This window comes from Dryobates pubescens, chromosome Z (genome assembly GCF_014839835.1).
Source record: "Dryobates pubescens isolate bDryPub1 chromosome Z, bDryPub1.pri, whole genome shotgun sequence".
NCBI classification, from domain to species: domain Eukaryota; kingdom Metazoa; phylum Chordata; class Aves; order Piciformes; family Picidae; genus Dryobates; species Dryobates pubescens.
In genome coordinates, this window is record NC_071657.1 from 108,329,411 (window position 1) to 108,355,148 (window position 25,738).

The window sequence follows — 25,738 nt, forward strand, 5'->3', positions numbered from 1 at the left end:
ATAGGAAATGCAGGGGTTTGGAGGACAGGAAGAAACTGCCTCTCCTTTTCTGGAGGTGAAAGGAATGGCAGGCTATATGTGGGCCATATGTGGGGGATCAGAGAAGCAGTGGAATAGAGAAAACAAAGAAGTCTTGTGTTTTGAATACAAAATAGATGGAAACTAAACAAAAGAGGGAGCAGATCTGTGATCTTTACTAGTGATGAGTTTGATAAGTGGAAACAAGTAGATGGGCAACAAAGGGAGAGTGAAAACTGAGAAGTTCAATACTGCAATGCCTAGCTCTAAGAAGATGCTACTTTGCCTTGTAGGATCCTCAGCCTCCAGCTAGGATTATTCATGCCTGATGACTCTGAGACATGGTTTGTGGGGAAACATAGATTGCCGTATCTGAGGGAGAGCAATTGTTCAGTAGGACAGTGAAGTCTCTTAGAAGGTCGCTCACAGAAGAGAGCATTTTGGTCCTGTTCTCCAAAAAAGCAAGGTGCTTATGTCTGACTTTGGACAAGGGATATGGTTTAGTCAAGGACTTGCCAGTGTTAGATTAATGATTGAACTTCAGGATCTTAAAGGTCCTTTCCTATCAAGGCAATTCCGTGTGATCTGGTGATTCATTATAGAATCATTGAATGGTTTGTGTTGGAAGGGACCTCCAGAGGTCATCTAGTCTAGCCCTCCTGCAGTGAGCAGGGACATCCTCCACTAGAGCAGGTTGATCAGAGCCTTGTCAAGACTCACCTTGAATATCCCTAGGGATGGGGCCTCAACTACCTTCCTGGGCAACCTGTTCCAGTGTTCCAGCACCCTTGTGGTAAAACACTTGATCCTAACATCCAAACTGAATCTCCTCTTCTCTAATTTCAAACCCTTGCCCCTCATCCTATCACTGCAGACCTCTGGAAACAGTCCCTCTGCAGCCTTCTTGTAGCCCCCTTTGTGTACTGGAAGGCTCCTACTAGGTTTCTTTGGAGCTTTCTCTTCTCCAGCTCCCTCAGCCTGTTCTCACAGCAGAGGTGCTCTAGCCCCATGATCATTTTCATACATCATCAAAATTATTCCAAAGGAGCAATAATTCTACTTGCTCTCTCAAAACTGTGGTATTTATATACATCACTAATGTAACAATGTATACACACATTTCACTTGTAAATTGTGTATATATTTTGTTTTATATTTCATTTCATCTGCAATGAATCTGTTAGTTTCCTGACTTGTTATTTGGTCATGATGGTTGCCTCACTCCCAAGGGAATAAAGTATCATGCCTGGTGCATAATGTGGTATTGTCATCTAACCTGGAACATGAGCTACTGTTGTTCCCTGGTGGGGCCTTCTGTCTTTCTGGACATGAATGGCACTGTTTTAACCTATGCATATGGAGAGTCCACCTACATTGAACACAGCTGCACACAGTCTTACATTATCTGGTTTTTAAGATATGCTTAAACTGTGCTTTGGAAAGTCAAGATTAAAAGATGCAAGGTTACACTGAAGTGAAGGGCTGAGTGATTCACTGTTTCTGACTTAATTCCTTCTGATTCTAACTTAATTTACTGTGATATCTTTTAGCTAAGGATAATCTGAGAGTCTTTTTCTATGGATGAATAAAAAAGCCATTTTACTTACAGCCTTAACATGGTGTTCATTTGGGTTCAGCTATATAGTAATATTTTCCTGACCTTTACATAGCTTTTTGAATTATAAAAAGGAAAGTCAGGAAGAAGTAACTCACAGGCTGTCCAGGCTCATCTCCTCCCAGGATCCTGAAGCCAAAGCCAGACTCCATTCTTCGAAGGTGAACATCCAGCTCCTTGTAATCGGGACCTGGTTTAAAGGGAAATCCCACTGAGCAAAGTATTTTGGCTTTGTCTTGAGAATTTTCATCATCTCCCCTCCCACCTTGTGCTCATGGCACATGACTAATGTCATCCTGGTTAGAGTTGGTGGAAACAAATGGGACACAATGTGTTGTACACAGACAAGCAGGAGACTTGAAAATGTAGGTATCTCTTGGAGGATGATTATGTTCAGTAATTACACTAAACCAAGTTCGGACACATTCACAGGAGAGCAGTACTGAAAGAGTCTGTCCAAAATAGAGGCTATAAAGGCGACTTCTTCCTACAACTGACTGCATAATATACTTCTGGTCATCCACCTCTTGTACTTAATTTGTGTTTTCCTTGCAGTTCATTAAAACCTAAAGAGAATAAACTGAAATGGAAGCTAGAGATACATAGAAAAATTATCAGTCCAGCTTACAAAAGGTGATTAATCATTACAGGCCATTTTTGGTTCCACAGATCTAAAGTACCATGTCTTTGTATATAGTGTAGCTTTTAAGCACTCCATTTTCTGGTAATACTCTCAATAAAGAGTTTTGACAAAAGGTGTCATTAGAAGCCTCTGACTCTTAAGGTTTAAATTGCAAGCTAACATCCTTAACTTGAACTCCTTAATGCTACTCAATTAAAGTCTCAACAGCTTGATGAATCATTCAGATTGTGCTTCCATATGCCTATGTAACTTGCCTGTATACACATATTCTGCTCTGGAACATATCAGTTCAGAAAGGTATTGTTTTGTTTTGTTAAAAGTTAGTTTCTTACAAAAAACTGTCTTTGTCTTCATTCAAAAGAGCCCATTGTTTTGGCTTTGATGCACTTAAAATACAAAAGAGAAACTTTGAATAATATTTTGAACAGTATAAAATGAAACAGCAAGCAGTTACAGAGCTAAGGAGTTGTCTCTTTCCACAGTGGCTTTGTCTGCATGCTTTAGTCATCACCTAAAGCAGGACAGTGAATAACAGGAATGATCTTTTGAATAGACTGCTATCTGGTCATCAAATTGTGACAGGTTGTGGCCAGTGTCAGCTTGTTTCCAACCCCAGCAGACAAAAAGGGATGAGTAGGTTTATTTCAGCAAACTATTCATAGTGTTTGTAGTTGTGCCTTGTTTCCTTAAGAGAGGACAGACTACAGATGACGGAAACATAGTAGTTCAGCAGCTCTCATTTATTTCCCTCCCCCACCAAGCCATCGGGGCCACCTCACAAACTGTGGAGTTAAGCAGATCCCAGCTTTAGGATTGGAGCCAATTTGGTTTCAATCAGGTCTTGCAAAAACAGAAGCAGAGAACTACATGCAGTGTCTCTATCATATGTTCAGTAAGAATCCTTCCTAGACAGCAGCATAGTGCACTGTTTTAGCACTGTATACTGGTACGAGTAAGAATGAATCACAAATATTTCAACCGGTAAAGTAAAAGTATTGCTTTTTCAAACCAACTCATTTCTTCCATTTAGAAGATAAACCCAGACAGATCCTAACCACTTACTATCCTGACATTCTTTCAATTTATTTGGTGTCTCAGCAGTGAACAGAAGAACAAAATAAGTTTGTGCATGTACAGTATGTTAACTTAAAGCAAAGAGTGTTTCAAGGTTGCAAGAGGAAAAGGAGGTTTAAGATGAAAGCAACACCTCATATTTATCTGATTTGCTGTGCCTAAGTGTAACAAGGATGGAGCCTAGTAGTAAGGTGAGGGCTTTGTAGGTAGAGAATCACCATTTACAGCCCTGTTCTAACACTTAAAGCACATCTTCCAGCAGTCTGTCACATTCCAAACACTACCTTCATCTGCACACACATGAGTGAAAAATGAACAGCTGGAAATACATTAAATATAAGAATGTCTGGTTGTAAAGAATACGTGCTTTGGCACACCAAATTGACAATGTCCCTCAAACACATACACTGACAAAGCTGATCCAAACCACTGCTGGCAGCAGACTTCAAAATTAGAGGTACTTTCAAAATATTTTTAATTCTTTCAAGAGAGGCTGTTTTTCTATCCATTTAGAATGGAATAGGTGAGCCAGGCTGACTATGAAAAGGTTTAAGCTAAAACCACTGTATATGGGCATTCCTTCCTAGGAGTTTGAACAGTTTGGAAGCCTTTGGAGTAACTATCACATCATGCTTCCTCAGAAGTCTCTTCCCAAGTAGCTCTAAGTCTATGGAGACCATTTTCTGCCCACACTTACCAGGCCACTGTAAACTACGTTTAAATAACAATCTTGGTTTCTGTCCTACCAAGCAAACAAGGGACTGGAAAAGATCCCTGGCTCATCTAGTCCAAACCTCTGCAGGCAAACAGCACAGAGGCTTTACCAGTAAAGACACAGGTAAAGAAGACACCGGTACCTGAGCTTCTTTGTGGCCTTTGTCCCTAGGTCACCAGCCTCATTCAGAATTTTCACTGATGGACTCCACCCTGTGTTTTTACTTACTTTTTCCCATTATAGTAATAATATCTCCAGCAACTTGACTGGTGCACCTAAGAGCATTTCCTCCACTGCTGTTGCTGATTTTTTCAGCTTTCATGCTTGGTATGATACAATTCCACTGGCTCCACTGGGTGGTTCTCCATTGTTCTGGAGGCAACTGATACCCAAAGATACACGTATGAATGTGGACCTGATTTTCAACCTTAGGTTTTGTACTTAGGTCATTTATGAAAGTAACACAGCAGACTTACTGCAAGGCTCTCCACTAATATCACTCTTTTAACCCAGAAACTGCTCTTTCAGTAGAATTGTTTATCTGCTTTCTAGCCATTCCTCTCTACATTTTGTCCTAAAGCTAACATGGAAGTGCTTCAGTTCTAACTAGCACTTTGTAAAACATCTAGCTGAAGCCTGGACTGATCAAGCATGCGTCTTTGTTTGGTGTAAAAAATCAGTTACCAGGTTAGTGTGACATAACCAACTTTTCATAAACTCCTTTTGCATCAAGTCTCAGTTTGTCTTCATACTGGCAGCTAGTCTTAAGTAAAAAATGTTCGAAAGTCTTGCTGCTGCTGAGTTCCCTTTTATCCCTGGTTCTGGAAGATACATAAGTTGTTCACTGCTATGTGTTCTTACTACAGGGGCAGATGGTTGGTAGATTTACTAAGAGCTCCTAGCATTTTGTGGCAGCAGTTTCAATAATCCTGAATGTCTGTTGATCAAGTATCCAGCTGCACACACATGCAAGTGATTACATGTCATCTGTCTTCAGTGCAATTTTCTGTAGGATTCGTATATGTTTTACTTATATGTTTATTATATTATATATTATATTATTATATATAATATCATATATGTAAACATTATATTATATATAGACATATATATATTACATTATTATATTAAATACTTATATTTTTAACTAGCAAAGTCTTGTTAGTTAAACCAAATTTCACCTTTTCTTGCTGGAGCAGATACTCAGTTGCTTATACAGAGAAAATTACCTATATTTACAGAAAAATGTCACTTCTGTGCCTTCCAACATTCTGCAAACTGTTGGTTAATACAACAGTCATGGGTCTGCTGGTCTCCAATGTGAGTAGATGTTTAAAAAACATGTATTTCCTTTTGATAGTTATAGAGCGCTAAAGACGGTAAGTAAAGACTTGAGGATAAACATCAACAAAGCAAAAAACCCCAACAACAAAAGAACTGGTGTTATCCGACATATAAACCTTGCTGCAACATGCAGACTAGCACAGTATTATACTTAATTTAGGATCTCTGTCCACCCTGTGTAGGACTAGAAAAGACTTTAATGGGATGGTCTTTTTCTGTATGCAATGCCAGTTTTAACTGTTCACTTAACATGAGCACACTGTAAAATCAAGTATTGCTGGTATGGAAACAAGTCCATTGTCATTTGACAAGACTAATGTTGATTCCAGCACCTGGAAGAGATTCTCTTTTTAAAAGTTTTTGCTTTTAAGTATTTGCAGAACAAGATTTATGTATGGGAGCAAGGAATGGGTGGGTTTGCATAACACATTAGTTCTATTCTTTTGCAAATAAAGGTAGGATTAACTTCATTTTTACACAAAATACAGCTTAAGCTTAGATTTGAGCATGAGCTATAGGGATACTTCTTTATCATAAAGAGTGAAGAGTAACATATGAAAGTACACATAAAACATCGTGAAGCAGACACAGAGAGTGGCTGAGGAAAAAGAAATACTTTTCCTTGCACAAAATGCAAATCTATTGTAAAAAGATTTAGAGTTAGGATTCTACAACCCCACAAAGCTCACACAAATAGACCGTGCAGTCATGACTGGTCATTGTCTAGAGAAATGACTAAAAAAAGAAGAACTAAAACACAAAATGAAGGACAATTAGTTTACAGAACAATGAAGACTGAGGAATACTTGCCAGAGGAATCCACTCGAAAACCAGTCCTGGGCAGCACTTGTTCTGAATAGGAAAATGGGGAATTACAGATGAAATACATTTCTCAAGTTACTTAAAGATGCAGCATCATTTTCTCTGCTGTGTTTTGAATTATTGAAGTTCAATTTCTACTTTGTTTCTCTCCTCCCCTCCTTCCTGACTTCCTAGGTGGTACATACATGCATTCCTGCTAGACATAGACCTCCCTGTCTCGTTCTCTGCAAAGTGAAACAGACGGGAGGATGGTAACATTCCTTTAATATAACGTAGCCTCCAATGAAGATCAAATTGGTATTGTTTTAAAAATTGTGACAGTTAGTGACAATGTTTGTGCTTTTTTAAGTTCAGGAACAAAAGGGAAAGTCTAATGGTTGTGTTTAGATGACTTGACCACCATTTCTATTCAACTCAAATGCAAAATACCTTTTTTTATCAGAAGCAAGATTTTGCCAGAAGGAGGATGAATGCTGCTAATAACAACCAGTTGAAGATGAAGGCAAATGCAGGTAAACTCACTTAACCTACATTTGAAGCAGGTAGTTTCAAAGTATTCGTAATTCACTAGATGAAATGCAGCAGATAACTGTTTTGTTTTCATATGCAACCGCTTTGTTGGCATCAAAGGAATCAGGAACAAGTTCACAGCTGTCACACTTTCTTTGCTGATTTGGAAATGTTCTGACTAGGAATTTCTCTGGGGTGTGGTTTTTTTGTTTGTTTGTTTGTTTTTTTTTTTTAAACTCTCTGCAGAATCCAGAGTGAATTGCAAAACATCCTAAACCAGAGGTGATTTCCATTGGCCTACCAACAACAACAAGGGACATAAAGCACTAATGCATTCATACAACTTTTTTGGTAAGAGTATTTACATATCAGCCATGACCTGCTCAAATTCAGATGACTGCTACCTTGCTGACCTAAAATACAGTTTAGAGATTCACCTGGATGGGAACATTCCTTTGGATTTCATGATTTAGGAGTGATGTCATGTGTGCTATGGTGTTCTAGTTTAGAAATGCCTGTGTGTCTTTGGTGATTACAGAAGGTAGTTTCAGATTTTTAACGTGACTTGGGCTCCTTCAAGACAAGAGTTGCTATCTAAATGTAAATTATTCCACCAGTCCAACTCCTGAATACCAAGACCTTTGAAACTGCTGCTGCAACACTGAGAACCTGGAGGGTTTTTTATTTTTTTTCAACTCACATCCTTTCAAGATTTTAATGGGATTTTTAAAAGAGACAGAATGATCGTAGTATACAGAAAGCAATTTCATCTTGGTGGTCTCAATAAGCTTGTAGGTTTGAAGGGACCTTGGTCACCCAGATAGAATGAATCTTTGGAGCTGTTGTGAGAATGTTCCATTCTGTGCTTCCATTTCTGCTTGCAGTCACCCTAGTTCCGCCCCCCCCCCCTCCCCGAACTGGCCTCAAGCAGCAAAGTGAAAGAAATACAACCATATTCAGACTGTGGTAAGTTACAGAACTCTATTATAAGATGGCTGCATGTAAATAAGTTAGTAGTATCTTTTTTGTAAATTATCGTTTGTGGTCAAGCTAAGGTGCCTATCAGTGAGGTAGTTTCCTTCAGATCCAATCTCATTAAGTCTGATCTGGCTTTTGCTGTCAATAGATGTGATTTCTTTGCCTTGTGGAATTTTTATAGAGCATAATGAGCTGTCGGCAGTTTGGGTCTGTGCACAGCACAGGGTATTTGTGATTGTGTTGCAGGTACTTTGAAAACCAGAATATAACCTCCAAATATCTGCGGTCATCTAATACACAAACTGTTAGCAACTAGTAGAAAACTTTACAACTGGAAAGAACTGTGAAGAATACTTAACACAACTGAATAGAGCATCCAGTTCTGGTGTCCCCAGCTGAAGAAGGATGCGGAGCTGTTGAAGTTAGGACAGGGGAGTGCCACAAAGATGATCCAAGGGCTGGAACACTACTGCTGTGAGGATATGCTGAGGGAGCTGGGGTTGTTCAGCCTGGAGAAGAGAAGACTCCAAGGGGGACATAAGAGCTGCCTTCCAATACGTGAAGAGATACTACAGGAAGGCTGCAGAGGGACTTTTTATCAGCATGTCTAGTGACAGGACAAGGGGAAATGTTTTGAAGCTGAGGGAGTGTAGATTTAGACTGGATCTTAGGAAGTTCTTCAGTATGAGGGTGGTGAGACTCTGGAAGAAGCTGTCCAGAGAGATTATTAATGCTCCCTCCCAGGGGATGTTCAAGATCAGGTTGGATGAGGCCTTGAGCAGCTGAGTCTAGTTGAGAGGCATCCCTGCCCATGGTGTTGGAAGTCCCTCTCTCTCTGAGGTCCCTTCTGAGCCAAGCTATTCTTTGATTTTATGACAGGTCTTTGTTAGCAATGTCTCCTCATATCACATGCAGAGATACAGGTAGTTATTTTCAGAACTCACATAGTTCTGGGCTCAAAGACTCTACAAAACAGCAAGCTCCAAGAGGAAGAATTGCTGGGACTGGTCCTCAACCAAGCAGATTGAACATAATCTATGTGTATTCTGGTGCCTTTTATCTGCTAAGAACAAAGTTCCTGAACTGGTAATTTTACCAAAACACCAATAACATTTACAATATGTGGCCCTGAGCCACCTGATCTGGTTGGAGATGTCCCTGCTCACTGCAGGGCAGCTGGACAAAATGACCTTCAAGGGTCCCTCCTAATGTGATGCATTCCATGCATCTGAGAAGCGAGGAATTCTTTCAAGCCTTGTTTTATAAACTCTGTCCACTAGTTTTCATAGGAAACTAACCTCTATGCAAGGCAAACAGAAACTTCTCATTTACTTATTATTAAATTAATTTTGGCCTTTTCTATACTTTTACTGTGTTAAACCTCCTGTCTCCACCTCTTACATAATGAGACAGCAGAAGGTACATTTGGAGAAGCCAGGACTAAGTGATTGACTATCCAACACCGCCCTCAAAGTGCAGAAGGTTTCAAAATGTTGACCTAAGATTTTTGTATTCTCCACATGAAGCCTTTTTGGTTTAACTTCTGCAGCTTTATTGCCATGAGTAGTTTTACTCATTTATGTGAAATAAGAATGAAATAATTATAATTCAAAGCTTGAATTAATAATAAAACACTCAGCAAATGCACTGCATTTATTCTTTTGAGTCAGCTAACCTGTCCTAAAAAGAACAAACAGGGAAGTAAAACTAAGAAGCCTTCTTCTGAACTGCTACTTGTGTATAACTGTACCTGAAATAAATCTTACCATGAAGACTGGTCTACGTACTCTGGAGAACGAGGCTGCAGCTGTGCAGTTCAGAGAAGGGGCTGCTACCTACCAAGATTCCTTCCATGCCAGATAGGGCTGATAATATTAATTGTCCATACTGCATTATTTTCCTGTATCACATGTGTTGAATACTGAATATATGAAACCAAAGTAGCACTGTGAAATATTTCTATTTCAGCATCTCAACCCTAGCCATGCTTTGAGTAAACAAAAGTTTTACAAATGAGCAGAATGAACGTGATTGTCCTCTCTAATGCTGGGCAAGCAGCAGTTTGAAACAGCACATAGGCAATGCAGTCCCCATTGGTCTCATGCATGTGTGACCAATTCCTCAATGCTTAAAAGTCACTTTTCTTAAATTACTACTTTGGCTTATTAAGTTCACCCTGCTTTGCTCATGAAAATATATTGGTATACCTTTTAGTAAAGTGTAAATTTTCAAGAGAAAGGAATATTGCACCTCTAATACTGCTATCAGTTATAAAACTGACACTACATATTAGCATAGGTTGTTTGGGACCTATTTTGCAATCCAGCAATCAAAATCACTTCCCATTCACAGCACTGTGAGGATGATATTCCCATAATTCCATTTGAAAATGCTTTTGGGTTTATTGCCAGTTCTTAAAACCAACAAATCCATTCTGTCCTGATAAGTAACTCTTTCTGCAGTGATGAACAATACAAAATTATTTGATGTTGGTCTGCTACATTTCCTGTTCTCCTGTTATGTATCATCTCTTACTAAAAAAAAAGAGTAACATTCATTTGATATTAGAAGATCTTACACTTTCTCTATGCTGTTGCTTGAAGTAGCAATAGATGCACAGAAAAAAATAACCTACTATTTGGAAATTACTTACAGAAGTTACTTTCCTATACATCAGTTGCTCATACTAAAGGTGGAGAAGTAGTTTGATGATAATATGTAATAATTAGTAATTTCACAATAGTCTTTTACTTTCTAAGTGAAGGCAAGCATGCTTCAGTGATATACAGGGCAGTAACTGGTGAATACAAAATTTGAAAGACATGGCAAACCAAGCTCAGTGGAGATTTGAAATTTGAACAGAATTTTGAATTGAACTTAGAATCTAGATAAGAAATTAGAACCTAATGTTGTGAATTTATAGTCCCAATACTTTACCCATACAACCCCTTCCCCTTTAAATTTATCTACTATTTTAGAATGCCATCTATTTAGCACTGTCATACTTCTATGTATCTACACATACGCACATACATGGATCTATCTTTTAAAAGCATCATAATCAAAATGTGAATTGTTTTATAGCAGACATGAGGCAACATTTTTATAGGGAAAATATTGTCTGAAAAAAGTTCTTTCAACTTTTAAGGCTGTACCTGTGTAAGTCTTCAGCCATCAAGCCCAATGACAAGAAAATTTTACTTAGCTATAGACTTAGCCTTAGTCCTCCTTAGGTGATAATGCTTCCAGTTCCATACATCTAACATTTGTTTTATGTTCCATGATTACCAAATTTAGGAAACTGATGGCCTCAGTATTTTCCTGAATGAATGGTGGTTTTAAAGTTACACATTGTTAGTCAGTGTAATGCTGTTTGATGAATCTTCCCTTTTGCTGATACTTCAGTGCATATCTGTGTGAAAATCTGCAGTGATCCTGCAGAGCAAAGGCAGCCTGTAAATATGTATGGAAATGCTTGTCTGTGACCCTTATTCGTAAGTCTGCATAAGAAAACACCTTTATTTTCTGAAGGCTAATAATGCATTATGCTAATACATTTCCTATTTGCATGTTTCACAGCTCTTGGTAGACTGATTCTTTTCCAATTTGTCTAACCCTGGCAGCACAAAAAAACCCTGAAGTGCATAAGACAGCTGATGGATTTGAAAGGAACCTGAGAAATCATGATACCATGGTCAGAGGAGAAAATAACCTGGGAGATTTTGAAGGACAGAACCTTTGCCCTTCCAGTAAAAGGTGAAACAGTAATTGTTCAGATTTCACTTTTAATGAGAACTTATCACTGGCTTATCTCACTCTTCCTACTGGCATTTCTGTGTCACATCACCAATCTTGGACTACCACACTACCACTGTAACCCCCAAAATGTTTCATTTTGCTGCTTTCGTTAGAGGAATATAACCCCAAATTTCTGTTATATGTCTTATAACTAGAGAAATACTGTAGCATTGTGGTTCTCAGCAGCTTTATGTCTCTTCTTTGACTAATGTCTGCCTACTCAGGCCTCTGAACAAAGTTGTTTTAAACTCTGTATTTAGAATAAACATAGTGATCAAAATAACATTGTAAGAGCGGATAAGGAAAATTTATAAAGGCAAAAATGTTAAATTCATGACAATAAGTTCTGCCAGTGACAACTGCAGAGCTTCAGTTGCAGCTGTAACCACCGGTGCATATCAAATCTTACAATTCTTTCATTAATAGGAAATTCCTGATCTGACAGTCCACTTTCTGCCTTCTACACTAACTTCCACAGTTATCAGCAAAATCATTCTGTCACTTACACTCTAAGAGTTTTCATAAGAAGAAAGGTGTTAAAGGATTTGCTAAAAATTAATAGTTGAATGGAAAAAAGAAAAATGTGTCCAGTTATTTAAGCAGGTCTTCTCCATTAATGAGTTTTGCAAAATAATGGAACAGCAGAAAGCTAGGTAGCTTGTCTTCACTTGGGAGAAGAAATATGGAGGGGGATAGGTGAAAGACAGAAAAAAAACAAACAGAGAGATGGAGAGGCATAGTTGCAGAAAGAAAAGGCAAAGAAAGAATAGAATGGAATGGAATGGAATGGAATGGAAGAGACCTTCAAGATCATCGTGTCCAACCCATCATCCAAGACCACCTAATCAACTAAACCACGCAACCAAGCACCCTATCAAGTCTCCTCCTAAACACCTCCAATGATGGTGAATCCACCACCTCCCCGGGCAGCACATTCCAATGGGTAATCACTCTCTCTGTGAAGAATTTCTTCCTAACATCCAGTCTGAACCTCCCCTGGTGCAGTTTGAGACTGTGTCCTCTTGTTCTGGTGCTGGTTGCCAGGGAGGAGACCAGCCCCCGCCTGTCTACAACCTCCCTTCAGGTAGTTGCAGAGAGCAAAAGGAAGAAGAAGAAAATAATTTCCCTTGTTTTGTTTTTCGGCCACTGTTTTGGATGATGTGGTAATTTTCAGCAGTCTTTGGAAACCCTTCATGCTCCTTTTTGGCTACTTGGAGCTATTGAGCTATTGTGCTGTTGAGCACAGTTGATGGATGACAGCAGAGGAAGCTAACAGGAAGAGATGACAGGTAACAGCTAAGGTGACAAACAATTTTTCAAGGGGCTATGACTTACAAAATAGAGTTGCATGCTGATTCTGTACTAATGCATCATTTGATTTGTCTCCAAGCTGCATTGCTAGAGCTGCCTCTACAAAATTGTTTCCAGAGCAGAAGTGTTAGTCCTTTGTAATTCGTATATGATCATTGAACATTGAAGTCTCTGACAACAGAGGGTCATGCTCCTCCTTCTTCCTGAGGTGGAAAAACATTCCCGCAGAACGAAAATCACCCATTTTCATGGAGACTTCCTGCTTGAAACCCTTTTCTTGCTATTACAGGTAGGGATGAGTGCACGTAGCAGCTAGAGCAGAAGCTTGTTCACTAGGCTCCTTGGGTCTGGTTTTGGCTCTGCTTTGAATCATGTCACTTGTGCTCCTCACAGAACTATGCTGTGATGCAGAACTTGGGTCATGGGTTTAGCCAATTGAAACTACTCATGAGTATCCAACGCCATGCTGTCATCATATCAGCTTCAAAATGAAAGCGCTGGCTGAAACAAACTAGCATGGGGCTTGAAGTTTAGATTGGAACTTCAGAGACTTCCTGTTCCAGTTGCTGCTTCTTATAGCTGGCTTCTGCTCCTGCTTTTGCTTTTGCTGTGCTTTTCTGTGAAACAGGCTGAGGTAATTGTGTGTTGGATCAGTTCATTAAACTTCTTATCTCAGACCAGGGCTATTTGATTTATTTTCCCTCCATCTGTGTGTGTGTGTGGCTTGCTTGTTAGACCAGACTCTATTAAATCAAGACAATTAGATAAGAATGAGCACACCTAGCAGCTAGAGCAGAAGCTTGTTCATCAGGCTCTTTGGGTCTAGTGTGTGCTCTGCTTCGAGTCACGTCACTTGTGCTCCTCACAAACCTATGCTTTGATGCAGAACTTGCTCAATGCCCTAGCAGGGAAGCAAGGTCCAGGTGAGTGCTGACTGGGGTGAGATTCTCTGCTAAAGGATCTGTAGAATTTCAGAATAGGAGTACAAAAATGAACTGTTTAGTAGCAGCCTTGCTGTGAGAGAAACAAAACTCTAACACTATTTCTTTCTTTTGAGTTTTCCAGGTCATGATTGTAGCTACTTTGCACTATTTTTAGAAAATGAACCTCCCTCTTTTCTGGTGTTGCCAGGAGATAAGGCAGGCTTGCTTTGAGGTAAGAAGTACTTAAAAAGCCCAAGTTGCTGAACTTTTTCTGTGCACTTTAATGGTACATCTTGTCTGAACATAACCAACCTGACAAGGCCATATGGTAGGAAACTAAGTGTGTATTAACTTGAAACTCTGCTTCCTATATACTCAATTTAGATGACAATTTCTTGACTCAGTAATGGATTTCCTGCTTGTTGCTTCTCTTTTCAAGAAACACCAGCACTATGTAGAGAATAAAAGCATTCAAAGGCTTGACAAATTGAATTTGTTAAAATGAGTGCTTATGGCACTCATAAAACAAAATATGTCAGGGAGAATAGAGGTGTCTGGAGGCAGTGGTTTATGACTAAGGGGCATGACTGAATGCAGAAGAGATGCAGCTGGGAACTGTGGAATCAAGGCTGCTGGAAATTTGGAAGGAGTGGTTACTGTAGTCTTGCTCTTCCTCCTTCACTTTCTTGTTTTGGGCCTAGGAATGTCATAATTTTGTCTAGGTAGCTGGATGAGAAAGGCTTGTATACAATTTCCAGTTGTGATTGGATTGAGACTATTTCCTTTCACAAATCTTGTAAATGTAGAACTCTTCGTGTTGGGGAACAAGATGGAAGAAGATGGCTATAAATATGTATCTCAGGTATGCATATGGCATGTATAATTTTACTTAATTGTCTAACAAAGATATTTATTTCAATGCAGAAAGTCTGTAATCTGTGCTTTACTACTCTTGGCTTGATGGCTTTGACCATAGAAGATGGTTCTGACTCTGCTTACTGGAAATTGTGGATTTTTGCTAAAATACTGCACCTCTAGAAGCTACATGGAAGCAACTATTTGCAAAGTGATCTCCTTCCCTTTAAGCAGTACATCAAATCAAGAGTGACTTCAGTAGAGGTGTTGAACTAGACAAATTTCTTACTATCTATGGAATAATTTATTTTCCCTTAAATTTCTCTTATTTGTAACTCCACCCTTAATGCACAAGGAAAAGAAGAAGAAAGAGAAACAGCAAGAGAAGGAGCGAGAGCAAGAGGAAAAGCTAAAGAGGCGTGATCTAGGAAGATATGTAAGTGTAGAATTCTTGCATACTTTATATGGTCTCTATTAGCTGGATTTAGAGTTGCTTTCTTTAAAGTACAAAAGATGACGCAAAATTATGTCAGCAATGACACATTCATAGGCAAAAGCTTAAAACTAAATGGTCAGCAGGGTGAGCAAGACTTTCACTTACGCCTACTTTCATAAATAGCTCTTGACTTTTCATACAGCTCATATGGGTCAGGTTTTCGTGGATCAAAGGCCTCTGCTGAATCGGGAAATGAACTCCTGTGAAGAGTGGGTGGATAGGGAATATTCTGTGGCATAGCTGGAGCAGACAGGCTTGTTTGAGGGCTGCCTTGATTCTCCCATCGTTCCATCATCTGGAATAAAAAACAAGTAGAGAATAAAGATGAACTTTTGGCTCCCAGAATGAGACCAAAGGCAGTGATTTCATCTGTGTTATGTAAAATTAGCAAATGTGCTTGCTGCTTTTTCAGATGCAATGTGTGTTGTGCTGTTTAGCAAATGACTTGGTTAAACATGCTTAATTTGTTGCTCATGGGAGGATGTGATCTTTCTCAAATAATATGAAGCTGTGTTGAGTGCCTCACACAGAATATGCTGAACTTCTGGAAGTTATTCTGCTAGAGGTGGAATTTGTGGGTCTGTCAGCTTCATCAAAATATATAACCAAGAGCAGAGATTTTAAAAAAAAGTAGCCAGACTGGATAGCAAATGAATGATCTTAATGCTGTACATTTTGAGAATGCATGAAAACAGCTAGCTGCCCAGGGAGAAGTAGATTACTGTAACTGTGAGTAGAATTTACAACTTCAATTGAAGGAAAAAAAGAAAACAAAGGAAAAATTTTTACTGCAGGCATCTGAGCACAGTTGAATGTTCAATAATAAAAAACAGAACAAGGTGAGAGAAAATTGGGCATTAGTCTGATAGTCTTTTTAATTTCTTACTTTTTCATTTCTTACTGTCTCTTTGTTATATAAAAATTTACATTTGATTCACTCAACCAAACTCCCAAGCACAGGATAAGCTTTTCAACTCTCTCAGACCATTTACAGAAAAGTACACAGCAGTGTAGAGTCTAAGCATGAAAGACACCTTGATCCATGTTTTCACCAAGACTGCCCTTAGCAGTCTCACAAGCACCTAATTCCAGAAAGGAGATACAAAGAATCACAGAATTATTTTGGTTGGAAAAGACCCTTAAAATGATCCAATCCAACCATTAGCTAACTACCAAGTCTTGCTAAACCGTGTCCCTTAGCACCACATCTCTCTGCTTCTTTTAAACACCTCCATTGATGGGAATTCAATCAGATCCCTGGGGAGCCTGTTCCAGTGGTTAATAAGCTGTTCAGTAAAGAAGTTTCTTCTAAAATGCAATCTAAACCTCCCCTGATGCATCTTGAGGCCATATGACAGACTGTGTCAAAAAAGGCTTAGGGCTCTGCATTTTTCTTTCTGAAGGAGCTGCCATTAGCAAATGGACTTGAAGAGGCTGGAGTTAAACAAAGCAGAAACGTTTATCCCAGGAAATGCCTGTTTGGCTTTTCCTGTGACCTCTCTTGGAGCAAAGGGTCCTAAAGCTCCCAGAGTTCTCGCATATAACCCAATAATCATTTAATTACACAAAAATGACTCTTGGAAACAAACTGAACTATAATTTAATACCATCAACTTCTTGCATTGCCTGATCAGTGCCTATCAGAGATGATTGCAGGCTTACGGCAAGCTTGCTCTACAAATTCTGTGATTATAATTTGCCTTTAGTTCCTTGGCTTCAGAAGGTGTTTGGCTCAGCAGGTAGGCTTTGTCATCAGGCTTTTTCCACACCAAGTATGTGTGGCCTACAGAAGTTTTACAGTCCTCCTGGTGAACATGCTGAGTAACTATCACACTGCACATCCCAGGTGATCATACTTCAAAATAAACAGAATGTGGACAGTGGGCATTTTAAATTGTTGAGGACCTCATTACAGAATGTAATGTACACATACAGAGTAATGTTATAAATCAAGCTGTGCTTCTGTCAGAGTTTCAGCAGTAAGTCGGGCTGTTTCATTAGAAACGACAAAGAAGAGAAAGTTCCAGCTATATCAATCACAGGATGACTCTCATTCACTAGTATGCATTAAAACTGAGGAAGGAAAGTATGAGTTTTGTCAAGTGCTAATGTGGAAGATACAGAAAACTGGATCCAAAATTTACTGGTGTTTAAGACAGACATATTTATTTTGGGTTAGATGCAAGAGATAGCAGCTAGAATGTGATATAAGATGGCACTACAGGTATGTAGATCCCGTGCAAGGATGTGAAATACGAAGATACTTGAGCTGTCACTGAAATAACTTAGGTACAAGGAAGTACTTAGTGTACCTTCAGGTATCAGGATGAATTTATCCTCTGTGTATGGTAAATTAGCCTACGTGGCAAGACACAGGAGTGCCCCTATAATAGCTCTGATAGCTGTTCTGGCTCTAAAGGAATGACCTTGGGCATCTATGAACATACTTACAGTATAGCATTGTATTATGGAAGTGTAAATTCAAAGATATCCAAAACCAAATCTGGTTATGACCCCTATGTCTAAACATGAAAAGAAAACTGCTCAGTGTAAGCTCCCTATGCTCAAGGAAAATATTGAAGAATTATATTTAGGTTTTTCCTTTAGTGAAGAATCTCAAAACAAATACAAAGTAGAGAAACCAAACTATCCATGTTATCACTATGAAACAGAAGTGAAAGTTTCTTGGAAAGTGCCAGAGATACAGAACACTTGCCTCTTTCAAAATGTGAAAATGAGTAATACTAAACTATTTAAAGAAGGCTTTAAAAAGAGAAAGGGAAATATCATTATCTTTGATAAGCAAATATTTCTTGGAGGAAGGACAAAATCTGGAGATCAACTGGCAAAACACTACTGGGTCCCATATGTCTAATTCTTGCATTGTGGTTAGCTATAAATCTTGAAGTGTGACGTTAAAAAACAAACAAAACATTCTTACTTGTGGACAATGCTACAAACATAAATAACTAGACAAACACAAGGGGAATTATGTCTCCCAAACTGATCTCAGTTAGTCACAGTGTTTTGCAATGTAATTTATCATAAGTCTAGCTCACATGTGAAGGCACTCTTGGAAATGAGTAAGCATGGTATTGAGTTCAGGGCATCAAATCTCAGTTGGGGTAATGGTTTGGTGACCTTTCTCTGTCTGAGGAATGCACATTAAACTAGAATCACAGAATGGCTTAGGTTGGAAAGGACCTTAGAAATCATCTACTCCAACCTCCCCACCATGGGCAGGGATGCCTCTCAACTAGACTTGGCTGCACAGGGCCTCAAGTTGACTGCTCAAGGCCTCAAGTCAGTTGCTCAAGGCCTCAAATTATTAAAGCCTAGTTAATAGCTTGTAAACTGTCTGCTAAGACTACCCCAAAAGAGACTAGCTGTGGATGGTGAGACTGCATGCAGCTCTGGTATCTGCACACCACGGTGAGGCAAGTTTTCTTCAGATGGCTGCATGAAAAACTGTGTTGCTCACGTTGTTTCTCTAGATTCTGATTGCTGACAAGTAATACTTAAGTATGAACTGTTTATATACCAAAACTGTGCAGACAACCATTAAAAATATGATGATATTTATATATCTGATGTGCACAAAGAAGATGAGTATTGACAGTGGAAAGTCTTTGAATGTACATCTTTTATAGGTAAATTCCAAGTTCTCTATTTCATTGCTTTTTACCTGAGATTAGAAGTTGAATGTCAGTCAGACAGGAAGCTTAAATGATGGGAACAATCTAGCTCTTTGTAGTCAGATTTATTTTCACAAATGTCCTGCCACTCAGATGAATAAACAAAGTTATGCAATGTTTATTCCAATGTACTGCATCCATCCTCTAGCCTTTTACATCAAAACTACAAGAAGCTGAGACAGCCTGATGAAGTCATACCAGCTGATTAATTCATTGCTATTTGTATTTGACAGGCTACAAAAATTATTGGGTTATGCATTAAAAATGCTATGATTCAATATGAGAGGATGTGAAGTTGTTCAGATTCAAAATGTCTCTCCTGCCCGCTCTGAGTAAGAAAGCTATAAATCCTTTAAAAAATACTGCTGCTGTTATTCCTACTACTCTTAGGCAAAAGTAGGCTTGTTCCCTTTTTGCACATCCCATAGGAGATAAGCAACAACCCAACAGACAACCCAAATAGTAGCCTATGAATTCTTTTTACACTGTGAACATTCTCACAATTTCAAAAAACAACATAATGTGATGTCAACATGTTAAATACATACATTGCTTACAACCTTACAGTAAAAAGGGTCTTGTAATTTCATGTCAACATCATAGAAATACAGAATTGTTAGTCTGAATGCACCTCAGTAAACTACATAGTCCAATGTCTCACTTAAGTGTGACTATATATATTTCTAGCTCTAGATCTACTAACACATGAAAGAACAGCAATCACTTTAAGAATGTTAAGATCAAGTCACTTGTAAACCAAAAAATGTGCATAATCCATTTCAAAGAGATAGTCAACAAAGCCAACTAGACTGGCCTTGTTGCTGGGGCCGTCTGCTTCCTCCTTATCCAGACTTCTTTTTGAGTCACTGCATTTATGTTTCTTGATACCCATGTTAAAACGGAAATACTGTTTTCTCCTGGCTGCTGCTGTCAGACTCCAAGTCAAGAGATATGCAGAACTTATTAGTAAGGATACCCCTTATGCAGTCTCACCTAGAGTTGGGGCACTGCTGAGAGGTGTTACATGAGCTGGGAACATGAGGTAAACCTAAGTCTACAGAAAACCAAAGTCTACAGAAACTTGCTTGGAATGATTGTTATCTTATGAACTAAATGTGCATAATTTTGAAAGGGAACTTACAGGCTTTGGAGTTTTCCATGGAGAAAAGAAACCTGAAATAAACAAAAAATAATGTTAGCAGCTTTTTCTGATGCATAAAGAGTGGATGCTAAGTGGTGTCTACGCTCCCATTCCAATTCAGGTCTGCAGGTAATAATATATATGAAAATTGGCTACACACAAGGGGTGAAAACACAAACCACAAGGGAAAATCTCTAAGAAAAAAAAGTGCAAATATATATATATATATACATAAATATGTATATATATATATGCAAGTGGAGCTATTGAGATCATTGCCATACTTTACAAACAGCATGGGATTAAGTTGAAATTAAAAGAATTAAACAAAAGGATTTCCAAATGTCCTGGTGGACATTGGATAAGACACCAAATGACCTGGTATTGATGTGTCAAATGCAGTCGCACCTTTAAGAAGAAGCAATTCAGAACATCCCATCAACAAAACCTAATAATACAAGAGATCTTTTTAGAAGAAAAACCTGGAGAACAATAACTGTTTTGTAAGTCTAGAACAAATAGCCAAGTCTTGGGAGGCTTCCTTGTTTGGATACCATCCTGGTTTTTTGTTTCGTTTAGTTTTGCTTGTTTGTTGGTTTGGTATTTTTTGTTATCACTAGCAAATGCTCATACATGAATAATTCTATGCAACTAGTTATCCCTTTTTCCTTGGTTATCGATGATTCTTTAATGACTTTAATAAGCAACTGTTGTATCTTACAAATATGTAAAACTACAGATATCTCCTTTTAGTAAAAGGAGATAATCTGAAACACTTGTTCCAATTGTTCTTGGTTTGTTTTTTTTTTGCAGCACAATGTTAAAAACTTGCAAAATATCCAACAAAAAGAAGCATTTCAAAGGATATGGGGTCATACTTAAAAAAATATCGTTCAGCACAGCTTTAATTAAAAACCTCATTCTTAGTTTAGCAGCAGGTAAAAAAAACATCTGTGGCCCTTCTTAAGCAAGATTAAAAGCTAATAACAAAAAGTTAAATTTGTTTTGTTAGAAACAGAAATGGGGCTTAAATGACACAGCTAATAGGAAGGCTGCTCTTTCACTAAAAGAATCAATTAAGCTGTAAGAGTACTACTGACTTCATTATTTTATTTTTCTAGGGTGAGTTTAGAAGAAAAGCAGCTAATGAAAACACTAGAGGAAAGTATCTTTCTAGAGACAAATCACAACAGGAATTGCATTTGTACACAGTATTTAAGGTTCCAAGATTTCTGTGATAATGAGTTAATTTTTTCTGCCATGATATGTTGTTACTCCTATCACTCCTATCACTCTTAGAAGCCTTGAGGCAGACATTGGATTAATTTTTTTCCCCTTTACACAACTCTGATGAGAGATAAGTACTACTTTAAGATCTTTACAATATAAATTAAAAAGAACAAAAAAACCAAAACCCCAAACAAAGCCACACACAAAAAACCCCAAACCCAAAAGCAAACAAACAAATCCCCCTCTCCCCAACACCCAAAAAACCCAAAACCCAAATGTTCCATTTAGACTGAAAAAGTCTTGGAATGCAAAAACAGTCGAGCTGGTTGCAGAGAAACACTGGCTGCTTTTTAGTGCTGATAAATAAGCCAACAGGGCTCTTACACAAAAATTAGTCCTGGAAAGGTTTATGTTTACTTAGTCTACAGTGTCTGTATAAAAAATGCTATAATAACAAATAGACAGATTTCTTTCCATCTGGAAATTCAGGCTGACATAAAAGCATCCTGTATTGATCTGCCTTGTACATCACCTGCAGTATTAAACATTCTGTAGTAGAAACTTATTTAATAACCTGGATTGCAGATGGCTGCCTTTTTATTACTTGCTACTGTTCTGTATGGCTAGTAAGTGTGAAAGGACTTTTCCCTTTGGATCTAAAGATGAAACTTGCAACAAAGTTTGCTGGAAGGTATCTCAAATCACCTTACTGCCCTGAGTCGGTGTTTGGAAAATATTGGTATAGATAACACTCCCTCCCCATTGGTTCTTGCACACCTACCATCACTTATTGTCAGCAAAAATTGCTCCAGGTCAAATGGAAAGGTAATTTTTCCTATTTATTTACTCTCGCCAACTACAACCAGGTTTTGTTGGAGTCATCAGAAAATACTGCTATCCATAAAAAATATAATAATTAATTATAAATCAAATAATGATATAAATATCAAGTGAAGATTAAAAAGAACCCAACTCAATAAAAAACTCCCCCACAATTCTTTGCCCAAACAAGGAGAATACGGATTTGTATTTAACTTGGAGGCTATGGGCACAGACTGCAACACATAAATGACAACATTTACACTCAAAACAAATAAATGTGATATTAATTAACACAGTGTGAAATTATGTTAAGAAAATCAATGGATAAAGGATGCCACTGAAGCAAAAGATCCAAAGCAACGTTTAAAAAACAAAATAATTATTGGGATATCCATATATGTAAAAAAAGCATGATAGAAGGGAAAATCTCTAGAGGCAACAAACCTTGGAACCAATATTAAAATCCATTCTTCAGATTTAAACTCAACTCTCAGACCAAGATCTCATGTAAGACGAGATGGTCCCTCACCTATGTCAAAGACTAGGTGCTGGATTAAATACACAAAGGTCTAGTTTCATAAAGCAAACTCTGTGTTATATCTTTCATGCATTTAATGGCAATTTTAATGTTGTCCCGTGTAACATCTGTATACGAAACATGCTTTCCCCATTCTAAATAAACCAATCTTCAGATAATGCACGGCATTTTAAGTTATTTAACATGAGACTAATCATAGATAATTGCTGTGAGCCAGGTATGTCCAGAATTATCACTGCTATTTAAATACACAAAACTACTGCTGCAAATTCAACAGTTCAAGAGGAGAATGCCTATGGAATAAATTGTAACAGAAATGTCACACAAAAAAGCATAGAAGTAAAATGCACTTTCCTTTTTTTGTTGATGCATGCTCCCTTTTAACATTCACCTTTAAGTAGTGTTCTGCCTTAGTGTGGGACCAAATTCTCTACACATAGAAAATTGAGGATCACCTGAAAAATATATCTTAATAATGTGTATTTAGTGCATACTCAACAGTGTTTGCCTTCTGCAGTCACATCTACAGCTGGCAACAAGAAGCAATGGACTTCAGTTGGACATCACAACACCACATTTTCCCTTAGCTTTCCTGTGCTGTTTCATTGTAGGCTACAAGTGTCCTTACAGTGGGGTCCCACCTGCATGACAGCCACTGCGCAGTACTGATTTAGAGGCAAGACTGAAATTTGTTCTCCAAATAGTGCAGCTTTCATCTTCTGTTGACTATGGATACAGTACTAACACTACTCAACCTTCTAATCAACTCACATCCAACTAGGCTAATACTGGATAAGCTCTTATAACCTCCTTATTCCACTTCCAGATTTCCATTTGTCCCTCCCCAAACTCCCAATATCCTAACATTCAACTACTCATGTCTTTTATAAAAATATTATATACACAGAAAAATCCCTGACCCCCACATTGACATATACTTTTATAATTTAAAATAAAGAAAGCCACCTTACATCCACTTAAAAACACTTCATGCAGCCTGTTCTTCCCATGAGTGGCTTTCTGCTCACCCAAGTGCCGCCCAATCATCCCTTCTCATAAGCCCTTCACCACATGAGCTGTAGCTCTCTTTCTGAAGATGCCTATCTCCTTCTACTAGTTTTGATAGAATCACAGAATGGCTTAGATTGGAAGGGACCTCAGAGATCACCTACTCCAACCTCCCCTGCCCATCAAGGCAGGGATGCCCCTTAACTAGACTCAGCTGTTGAAGGCCTCATCCAGCCTGGCCTTGAGCACTCCCAGACAGGAGGTATTAACAGCCTCCCTGAACAACCTGTTCCAGAGTCCCACTACTCTTGTACTGAAGAACTTCTTCCTAAGATCCAGTCTAAACCTACTCTTGTTCAGCTTCAAACCACTCCCCTTTGTTCTGTCTCTAGACAGGAAAAGTCTCTCTCCAGCCTTCCTGTAGGATCCCTTCAGGTATTGAAAGGCAGCCCTAAGGTTCCCCCTGGAGTCTTCTCTTTTCCTGGCTGAACAAACACAGCTCCCTAACCCTATCCTCAGAGCAGAGGTGTTCCAGCCCTTGGATCATGTCTGTAGCCCTTCTCTGGACTCACTCCAACAGCTCTGCGTCCTTCTTATGCTGGGGACACCAGAACTGGACACAGTATTTGAGGTGGGGTCTCACCAGAGAAAAGGGGAGGAATCCCTTCTCTTGCCCTGCTGGCCACACTCCTGATGCAGCCCAGCATACAAGCTGCCTTCTGGGCTGCATGAGTGCACTTCCAGCTCATAATGAGCTTCTCATCAATCAATGTACTCAAGCCTTTTCTTCAGAGACACTCTCAACCCATTCTGCACCCAGCCTGTATAACTCCTTGTAAAGGAGGCAGTACAGATCTGGAAATGTGACCAAGTTTACTGGCATGTGTCAAAAAAGCACCCAGCCACATGCTAGCAGGAAAATACTGCAGTCAACACCTAGAGCATTGTCATGTAACATGTAAGCATGTGAGAATAAAATACATAAATAACCCCACTTACATCTCCAGAGTTAGTTTTGAGAATGTAATGATTCATTTTTAGATGTTGGCCATTTAAACTGTAATAAGGTAAGGCAGCTGGTGGCCAACACTTCCATTGAAATTCCAATTCATTTGAAATAAAAAAGCAGAGGTACAGTAACAAACATATGCTTTTGAAAAAAACTTTTTCTCATAAAGCAGTGTTATTAAAAATACTTTTGATACTGCTTTTTAAATTATAGTTACCACCTTTCAAAACAAGTTTCTCGGAAATAGATGTAATGGTTTCTACAGTGTAACTTTACTGAAAACCACCAGTAATAGAAAACTGAATTTGGATTCAAAAGTATTTTGGGGAAAAATCCAGCTTCCTTTTACTGTACTTCTCCTTTTCAATGAAGATATCCTATAACAAAAGACAAATCACATCACACTTACTGTATCTATTCCTTCTTATAGAAAAAGTTAAGTATGCTTTTGTCATAAAATATGCCTACAGATTTCACATGCCTTACACTTCAGCCAGGATTTACTGTTTTCTAAAAGCAGCTTACCAGAGAAGACTTCAAGCATCTGAAAGACAGAGTCCTGATTTATCTCTTTTCCCCCCTTTCCAGTAAAAATCCTTAATTTGGCATATTTCATAATGTCAATAATAATAATAAAAAATCCCAAACTCAACAGTCTGGTTTTCAGTCTGCTGCCATGTGGATGCTTTTTTGCTACATCTCCATCTCAATTATTCTCAGTGTTTTGCATTGGCTCTTGGAAAAGTTGTCAAAACCTTGTAAAAATCAAAAGTAACTAATGCAGGTATGGCTAAACCACACCTTTAATGCTGTTCACCTGTGAGGCAGATGTGTATGGATAACAAAGATAAAAGCTGGGCACAGTTTAATTTCTGCAGTGACAGCCTGCAGTAGTGCTGCAGGCAGCAACTCAACAGCATCAAAGATAAAACATTTGAATGCAAAGCAATGCTCAGGTGAAGTCACCTTCCCTCTGTGTTCCTTGTCACACTGATGCTATTACAAGTGTTTTGCCCATTAACTTTCACCGGGCTTCTTCTCATGTGCGTGCTATAAAAGCCTTGCATGCAGCTTCCTGAGCAGAGCTGTCCCAAGCACTGCACAGGCCTTTCTCACAGAGATGCTTGGAAGTCAATGAACAGATGGGCTGATTTGCACTCCCAGAACACAAAGTGACTCTGTGGGCATATTAT

The 25,738-nt window shown here is 38.6% G+C and overlaps 1 protein-coding gene across 9 annotated transcripts in view; it reads right to left on the minus strand.

The window, feature by feature from the left end:
* MAGI2 (membrane associated guanylate kinase, WW and PDZ domain containing 2) overlaps positions 1–25,738 on the minus strand; it is a 675,431-nt gene that overhangs the window by 65,230 nt on the left and 584,463 nt on the right. For 7 of the 9 annotated variants that reach the window (XM_054178160.1, XM_054178158.1, XM_054178156.1 and 4 more), the window contains 3 exons: positions 19,939–19,970; positions 15,208–15,397; positions 1,732–1,823 (listed from right to left, as the gene is read on the minus strand). In XM_054178160.1, coding sequence (XP_054034135.1) covers positions 1,732–1,823; positions 15,208–15,397; positions 19,939–19,970 — 314 coding nt within the window. Of the gene's footprint in view, positions 1–1,731; positions 1,824–6,219; positions 6,262–15,207; positions 15,398–19,938; positions 19,971–25,738 lie in introns of all 9 variants that reach the window. The other 2 variants (XM_054178164.1, XM_054178157.1) reach the window with 2 other exon arrangements.